Source organism: Mandrillus leucophaeus, unplaced genomic scaffold (assembly GCF_000951045.1).
Source record: "Mandrillus leucophaeus isolate KB7577 unplaced genomic scaffold, Mleu.le_1.0 Scaffold852, whole genome shotgun sequence".
Classification (NCBI taxonomy): Eukaryota; Metazoa; Chordata; class Mammalia; order Primates; family Cercopithecidae; genus Mandrillus; species Mandrillus leucophaeus.
Genome location: NW_012109275.1, coordinates 11410 through 20760, shown reverse-complemented (window position 1 = coordinate 20760; position 9351 = coordinate 11410). Strand labels below are relative to the sequence as shown.

The 9351-nt window shown below is 41.3% G+C and overlaps 1 protein-coding gene across 1 annotated transcript in view; it reads right to left on the bottom strand.

The window, feature by feature from the left end:
• The window catches only part of LOC105530908 (tetratricopeptide repeat protein GNN-like), a gene marked incomplete at its 5' end in the record, with an annotated part of 36020 nt that extends 29514 nt beyond the window's left edge, over positions 1–6506 (bottom strand). Inside the window, 2 exons of the mRNA XM_011968646.1 lie at positions 2406–2577; positions 6286–6506. Of these exons, the coding sequence (XP_011824036.1) occupies positions 2406–2577; positions 6286–6506 (393 nt within the window). The remainder of the gene's footprint in view (positions 1–2405; positions 2578–6285) is intronic.
• Positions 6507–9351: the final 2845 nt, after the last annotated feature.

Below are 9351 nucleotides of genomic sequence, written 5' to 3'. Positions count from 1 at the left end.
CCCCAATGCTCTAGCTCTATTTCTTGTCTGCATTTATGACAGCTTGCAATCATTTCATGGGTTGGCTCACTTATATTTTCTGTAGTACCTCCTTTAGAGGGTAGAGTTGGTGTTCCTGCCTAGACCACTTTTCTGGACTCAGCATAGCACCTGGTGCATGCAGGCACTCGGTAAACAGCTCTTGAGTGCATGAATACTGGTCAGGGTGGAATCCTCACTCCCACCTCTTCATCTGCTTGCTCAAGCCATAAGCCCACACCTAACCCTTGTCAGGGGACCAGAACTACAGTTTGCTTCTATCAAAGCTGCCACAAATGACACCAATACTTCCTAGCATCCCATTTTACCAGGCCCCCGCGACTCTACCCCTGCTCATTTGGTCTCCTTGGAAAATTAACACTTGTATATACCAAGCCATGGTGGCCTGACCCCTTGGAACTCTGCATTCTGGACTCTTCAGCTGCCTCTGGAGGGCCAGACCCAGCTCCCATATAAGTGGCCCTGATTGCCACTAAGGTCCCAGCATACCTGTGACCAGGCTTGCCTGCATTAGGACAACAACTTGGAAGCTAGACTCTGTATACCAAGGATTAGAGCTTCATAAATGTCTAGAAGAAATTCTGTCCAACAAGGAGTTGCCCAGACGTGCTCTGGGGTCTAGCTTGGACCAGACAGCCTAGCTTCAGACTGATAGCTGCAGGAGCTGATGTAGTTTAAGTTATTTAATCTCTCTGACATTCAGCTGTACATGCTCTATGAGGTATGTTTGAGGATAAAAGAGATCATCAGCATAAAGTACACAGTAAACACTCAACAAACGATAACTATGGCTACAAAAGTGAACTTGCAGATGAGAACCTTAGAGAGGGTAAGTAGCTTGCCCGAGGTGACCTTTGATCTTCTAGCCATGGGGCAGAATTGCCCAAGGGACCTTTGATCTTCCAGCCATGGGGCAGATTTCAGAAACAGCTGCAATTCTCTACACTAGTGTTTACCCAACTACCTTTTGCCATGCTATGCTACTCTGTACTTCCTCCTATCAAGAGGTGGACACAGCCTGGTGACTTGCTTTGGCCAACTGAATGCGGTGGAAAGAGGCATTGTACCAGTTCTGAGCCTAAGTCTAGGCTTCTGCTCTCCCTTTTGGAATCCTGTGAGCTGCCAAGTGAAGAGAACCAGGCTGTCCTCCTGGAGGATGAGGAACACATGGTCCAGCCACCCCTGTCATCCCAGCCAGACAACCACCAGACAGTAAGTCAGGTTGAACCAGCCAGCCCCATCAGCCCTGCCAGCTGACCTCAGACGCTTGCCTGGGCCAAGCCCAAATCTGTTGAGCCCACCTGGACCAGTGGAATCCCCCAGCTGACCTACAGGCTCATGGCGGATATAAACATTGTTTTAAGCCACAGAGTTTTGGGATGGTTTGTTATGCAACAAAAGCTAATTGATACAGCCATGTAAGTATGACACACACCTAGAGACCTCTAGTCTGACTGTAAATGGGTGAGTCGAAATTGCTTAATAGCTTAATCCACTAAAGATTCTTTGTCTCTGCTATGTCAGTGATAACAGAGTAGCCTTAGGCATCAAATACTGGAGAATAAAACATTGGCTGCCACTCATCAATTAGTACCTACTTATGTGCCGGGCACCATTCTGTGTGCTTTCCAGCCTCCTAATGCTTTTAGTCACAACAATATGCAATGTGGATGCTATTTTTATCCCTTCCTTATAAATACAAAAACTGTGACCCAGAAAGTTTAAGTAATGTCTCTAAAGGCACAGAGAGCTAGTAAGTGAAGAAATGGGGTTTAAACCCAGAAAAGCTGGTTTCAGAGTTGAACCATGATGACCCCACCTTACTGCTTGAAGCTTCCTTCTCTGAAGCTCACCCTAACAATGACATTCTAATAGGGTGGTCCCTCAGAATCAGGAACACTTTATGTTCAATCCTCACATATCCACCAGCCCTCCAAAAACACCAAGTAGGCTAGGCACCGCGGTTCATGCCTGTAATCAAAGCACTTTGGGAGGCCAAGGCGGGCAGATCACCTGAAGACAGGAGTTCGAAACCAGCCTGGCCACATCTATACTAAAAGTACAAAAATTAGCCAGGCATAGTGGTGGGTGTCGGTAATCCCAGCTTCTCGGGAGGCTGAGGCAGGAGAATCTCTTGAACCCAGAAGGCAGAGGTTGCGGTGAGCCAAGATCGCACCACTGCACTCCAGCCTGGGTGAGAGCGCGAGACTCTGTCTCAAAAACAAAACAAAACAAAACAATACAAAAACACCAAGTAAACAAAACACACACATCCATTTCCTTTTTCTCACAGATAGGAATAGCCCAGGAGGAGATTAACTCTGTGACACATGAGAGGCTGTTCTCCCTGCATGTGTCCACCGTACCTTTCTGCTTCACCAAGTCCCGGCTGTCTTCTAAGTCACTAAGCGAAAGATGCAGCATGCTTGACCATGCTTTCTGGAAATACTGGAACCCTTCCTGAGTCATTCCAGTTTCAAGATACAGTTCTCCAATAGCATTCTGTACTTTGAGAAGCATGTCTGTCATGGACTGGCTCTGTACAAAATGAAAAGGGAACCACCCCTGAGAAAACACAGCATTAGGATAGATACAGATACCACATACCTACCTAACAAAGCCTTATTCATAATGACATTGAAAAAGACTGTATGCTTTACATGATTTCTTAGGAAATTCTAAATATATATATAAGATAATGGTTATGGTGAAAGATTTATAGGGAGGTATTGCAAACCCAGTTAATTTTTGTATTTTTAGTAGAGACAGGGTTTCACTGTGGTTGGCCAGGCTGGTATTGAACTCCTGACCTCAAGTGAACCGCCCGCCTTGGCCTCCCAAAGTGCTGGGATTGCAGGCGCGAGCCACCGCACCCAGTGGAAATAAAAATTTTAAAGAACACCGTGACAATGTCTTGCATGTGTTAAAGATTTCAGAGGAGGTGGTATCCAGAATTCAAATGAACAGCTGTGAACACTGCTTGAATTCAAACGTGACCAGAGAGCAGCTAAGTTTATGTTTGACACATTTGTGCACAGAGACTTGAATTTAAATTCCCCTTACTGGTCTAGTATATTTATTTCAGGATATAAGGAAAAACTTCCCCTTTGCCCTCTGAAGTTTTGCTGAAAAAATCAACTGACAAAAGGCAGATTAACAGGAGAAATGGCATACACATTTGTTAGCACGCACGGGAGGAATTACAGAATATAGACATTTATATACCCTACCTCTTAGGAGAAGGGAGATGGGGAAGTAAAGATAATTTTAGGGGGTAGTAAATTATTTTTAGGGGAATTCAATGACCCAACGCACCACCATGCTCAGTTAAGTTTTGTACTTTTTGTAAAGATGGGGTTTCACCGTCCTGGCCAGGCTGGTCTTGAACTCCTGACCTCAAGCGATCCATGTACCTCAGCCTCCCAAAGTGCTGGGAATACAGGCATGAGCCACTGCACCTAGCCCCACAGATCACTTTTTAATAAGCATATCACCTAAGTCAGGGTTTCTCAACCCGGCACCATCTGGCATTTTGGGCAGGATGACCCTGTGCTGTGAGGAACTATGCTCTACGGGATGTTCAGCAGCACCTCTGGCCTACCCACTGGATGCCAGTAGCAACTCTCCCCCAAGCTATGACAACCAAAAGTGTCTCCAGCCTTGCCAAATGTTCCCTGGGGACCAAAATTGTCCCCTAGTTGAAAACTGCTGGATTAAATTTTAAAATGACCTTATCTGAAGAAATTTTAAAAGCAGTAAAGTACACAATGCATATGTCACAAATAACAAGATCTTTCCCCTCAAGAATGTTAGTTTGCTATAACAAGAGATGACCACCCAAAAAGAATGTCAGGTACATAACAATGCATTTCTCAGAACAGATTTCTGTTGTTAAGTGATGTTTGACTATATTTACATAGCATTAATATTCTTTACTAGCTCTTAAGACAGTTTGTAATTATATATTGATTTGAATAATCATTAGACTAATGTCTTATTAATAGTTATTTCTCCCAATTGACTGTAAGCTGCCTGCGGGTAGAAATCACGTTTGATTCTTGCTATTGTATCCCTGGAGCTGGGTATGATGAAGCCTCTATAAATATTTTGATCTCCATTTACACAGCATTAGGGTGGGTCAGTTACCACTTCAAAAGCAAAGTGATGATAAAAATGAAATATGCCAAACTTGATTTGTATTAAAAATAACATGTTAGAAACCAAGGAAAAAAAAAAAAAAAAAGAATGTCAGGCACATATTTCAAAGAAGTTGTTATTGCCCAAAATAGTCATAAAACCTCTTTTGGAAGTGCCTTCGGAGCCTAAAAACATTCTTTTCATAGTCTTCACGGTGGCTAGTCCCAAAGAACTGTTGCAAAAATATTTTGAAGATAGAATCATAAGATTGATGCCTCCAGAAGGAGCACTCTGAAGTGGGAAGTTCTCTTAAAAGCTTAAATCAAACTCCCTTATATTTCTCATCTAGGCCTCACTTGCTTAATTACACAAAGACAGTAATAACAAAACAGCTACCATACTTACGATCTCACTGTGTGCCGGACGTTACGTGAAGTGCTTTATGCACCTTCTTATTTGAACGTGTTAACAGCCCCATGAGATAGGTATCAGAATCCTCAAAAATGAGAACCCACCAGAGCGCAGGTTAAAATTCCTACCAAGATCACACAAGCAGAAAAGTGGCAAAACTGGGATTTAAATCTGGGTCAGTCTGAAAACAGCCCACACTCTATTCACAATTGCATGCCACCTTCTAAGGGCATGTAGGAATCTGCCAGTTCAAACTGATTTATGGATTCACCTCTCACAGTTATTAAGCACCCACAGGCTATAATATGCCATGGAGGAACAAAAATTGGTAAACAAACATGGTCTCTGCCATAAAAGGACTTTCACTGCTGAGTCTTTTAAGTCTCTTTGCTAGAACTCCTTCTAGAAAGACATACGTTGATGGCGACGAGGGCAGTGTTTTATGAAAGTTTAAAGGTATTTGTTTTAAAATAAAAACAGCTTTGTCTTGAGTTAGACTACCCTAAACCCACAAATTCTACTGAAATCAGTGAAAGTTAATACTTTAAAAAAAAAAATAGCAGTTAGGTCAGGCGTGGTGACTCACACCTGTAATCCTAGCACTTTGGAAGGCCAAGATGGGAGGATCACTTGAGTTCAGGAGTTTGAGACCAGCCTAAGCAACATAGCAAAATCCTGTCTCTACAAAAAAATTGAAAAATTAGCCAGGCGTGGTAGGGCACCCCTGTGGTTCCAGCTACTTGGGAGACTGACGTGGGATGACTGATTAAGCCGGGAAGGTTAAGGCTGCAGTGAGTCATGATCACACCACTGCACTCCAGCCTGGACGACAGAGCAAGACCCTGTCCTCCCAAAAAATAAATTTACATTAAATAAAATAGTAGTTAAATGTTATCATAAGCATATAGTCGTTATGAGTTATGTTATGTTATGAGTTATGTTATGAGTGATGCTTTCACTGTAGTCAACAAAGCCAACAGTTCATAGTTCAGAAAAAGCAAATCAATATAGAGACAAGACATCAATCAACCTTACCCAATATCCTTTTTTTTTTTTTTTTTGATGGAGTCTTGCTCTGTCACCAGGCTGGAGTGCAGTGGAGCGATCTCTGCTCACTGTAACCTCCACCTCCGAGGTTCAAGGGATTCTCCTTGCTTCAGCCTCCCGAGTAACTGGGACTACAGGCGCGTGCCACTATGACCAGCTAATTTTTGTATTTTTAGTAGAGATAGGGTTTCACCATGTTGGCCAGGATGGTCTCGATCTCTTGACCTCATGATCCACCTGCCTTGGCCCCCAAAAATGCTGGGATTACAGGCGTAAGCCACCGTGCTTGGCCTCCCAACATCTTTATGAAACTTATTACCAAGTCTTTGGCTAGTCTTTTATTAATTCATTTAAATCTACCACTGTATTTCCATTTTTGCTTTATGAACATTTCTTTTTTTTTTCCAAAGTGTCACCTATCAGTACTCATTCATTCTACAATGATTCCTATCTACTTATTGTTTGTTGTCATTAATGTATAGTTGGGGCATGGGTTAAAACCATAGCTTCCTTATTGGTGAACAAAATGGATTCCTCTAGTGCATTAAATTACCTTTACATAAACAAAGGTAAATAATATCTGAAAACACAAATAATATCTAACACAAAAGGAATAAAGTTTGAAGGATTTAAAATTTACTCTCAGTTTACCTGTACTAACATGTCCTCAACACTCAACAACAACTCTTCTGCTTCACTGGTCTTGCCCATAAACTTCAAAAAACTCCCAATAAAGAACATTAATCGACATTTGTCAGGGACAGTAAGTTCAATAAGCCTGCATTGCAGCACTAGAATGGAAAGAAAAGTAAATAATCCCACAGTATATTTGGGAAAGAACAAAGAGTACCCATTGCTTAATCTTAATCTTGCTATAAAAGTTAAATGTATTAGCCATAGTTCAGGTTCTCTCTCAAGGGTTCAGCACTTTGCTTCTATTAAGATTTACATATAATACTAAACAGTTTATACTATGACATGAAAAATAACTAATAATCTTTGTATGTAAACGCTGAAAACTAGTCAAAAAAGAGTATTTATAGCTCAATCCATACATTGCTCTAATTTGTATTTTGGGGTGATTTTCAGATAAGAAGAAAAAGGTATTTAAATTTCTTACACCATTCTGCCCTCTGTTGCAACTATCTTGAAATGCTGGCTTTAACAGAAAGAAAATCCTAAAAGAACAAAATAAGGAGACATACCTTGTGTGTGTGTGTGTGTGTGTGTAATTATACCTTACACACAAATGAAAACAGAAGTTTTTAACTTAAAGACCCAATTAAATACATGGTGCTGCAAATCTTCATTTTCAGAATTTCCTTTCCCGTATGTTCCAGTATCTAAATGTCCACATTTGTTCATTTGTTAAAATTATGGCATTTAATATGTTTGACATATATTCTTTGCTCTTCATCCATTCCTTTGCTCACATTGAAGTCACCTCAGCCTTGAATATTCTCCTGCTTTCTTTCTGCCTGTTTTGCCATGGATCACATTCCACAACCCTCAGCTTTGTAGGGAGGCTGGAGCTATGGTGCTTCAAGTCAAAAAGCAAAAACTAAAACACAGACAAGGGAGAGAGAATGCTGAAGGCCAGAGTCCAAGATGTTTGTGCAAAGTGGCAGTTCAAGCAATGGGGCCTGGGGTGGGAATGAGAACTCAGAGGAAGAAGCAAGAGACAGGGAGCCTCAGAGTCAGGAGGAGCTGCTTGGAGCAGGCAAACAAGGATGTCTGGACAAACAGTGCAGGGATGGGCTCCTGCCCAGGGTGAGGCTTCTGCACATTCAGGAGGACTTTGCTTCCAGATTCCTGACAAGGGCTCAGGTTGAAATGGATGATGTCCGTCACTGCATTTAATATTCAATTCAACAATCTCCTGTGCTTTAAGAACCCCTTATTCATAAACCCTTCCTCCTACCCTACCACACGCTCACATTCACTAACTTAGCACCAATGTAGAGTCTGAGAAGACAAACATAATTTTTCTCATTATAAAACTAATATATGTATATTATAGAAAACTTAGAAAATACAGAAAACTACAACTAAGAAATTAAAAAACCCATAATTGCACCAAAGATAATCTCTGTTAAGATATTGCTGCTATATGACTTCTAATCTTTTGGGTGTACCATATAACACAAACACACACACACACATATACACTTTTTTAAAATTAAAATTGGGATCATCCTGCACCTAATGTGAATGTGCTAGATATTGGGCATATATATATCAAATATAATACAATCAATCATTTCTGCTCTCATGGGACTTAAAATCTATCAAAAATATAATGTGAACAATTTTCCATATCCTTAAATATTCTTTGAGAGCATACATATTTAAGACCAGATTTTATTTCATTTACTGATTATTATTAGTCAATTTTTCACTTTTTTTTTTTTGAGATGGAGTCTCGCTCTGTCGCCCAGGCTGGAGTGCAGTGGCACGATCCTGGCTCACTGGAAGCTCTGCCTCCCAGGTTCATGCCATTCTCCTGCCTCAGCCTCCCTAGTAGCTGGCGCCCACCACCACACCTGGCTAATTATTTTTATATTTTTAGTAGAGACGGAGTTTCACCATGTTAGCCAGGATGGTCTCGATCTCCTGACCTAGTGATCCACCCGCCTTGGCCTCCCAAAGTGCTGGGATTACAGGCATGAGCTACTGCGCCGGCCAATTTTTCACTATTATAAGATGCTACCTAATTGAGAATTATTCACAGAAATCTTTGTCAACACCCCTGATTATTTCCTTGGAACAATTTTTAGAAATTGAAAATCACAGTAGACTCATATTTTTAAGGCTTTGATATATATTGCCAAATTACTCCCCAGAAAGATTGCCCCAATATACATTCTCACCTGTATCATGTAAAAGTACCTATTTTCTCACATCTTTGCCAATATTATTATTGTTTATAAAAATCCTTGCAAAAAAATCATTGCCAATTTGGTATCTGAAAAAACAGCATCCTACTGTTGTTGGATTTTTGTTGTTGGCTTTTTTTTTTTTTTTTTTGGAGACGGAGTCTTGCTCTGTTGCCCAGGCTGGAGTGCAGTGGCACCATCTCAGCTCACTGCAACCTCCGCCTCCCAGGTTCAAGCAATTCTCCTGCCTCAGACTTCTGAGTACCTGGGACTATAGGTGCATAGCGCCATGCCCAGCTAATTGTTTGTATTTTTGTACAGACAGGGTTTCACCCTATTGCCTGGACCAGTCTCGAACTCCTGAGCTCAGGGAATCCACCCTCCTGGGCCTCTCAAAGTGCTAGGATTACAGATGTGAGCCACTGTGCTCAGCCCCTACTATTGTTTTAATTTGCATTTATTTGATTACTAGTGAAACAGAATATTTTAACATATTTATTAACAATTTATACTGTTTTTCATCGACTCTAACGTGCCTCAATTGCAAGATGCATCCTTATTTCAGAAATACTTAGTTTGAGAAAGTATGCATCTTAGAACCAACAGAATCTGGTACTTCTTCTTCAGTGAACTCGTTTCTCCAGCAATCATTTCCTGAGCACCATGGGCACTTGCCATGGACCAGGCAGAGTCCTGGGGGGAGTAGATAAAGGAGGAGTCCAGGCAGACCCAGGCCCTGCCTTTTGGGTTGTCAAAATAGTAAGGAAGACAGACCATCTCATAATCATACAAGTAGATGCAAAATTAAACCTACGAAAATAATCATGAATGAGATGGTAAA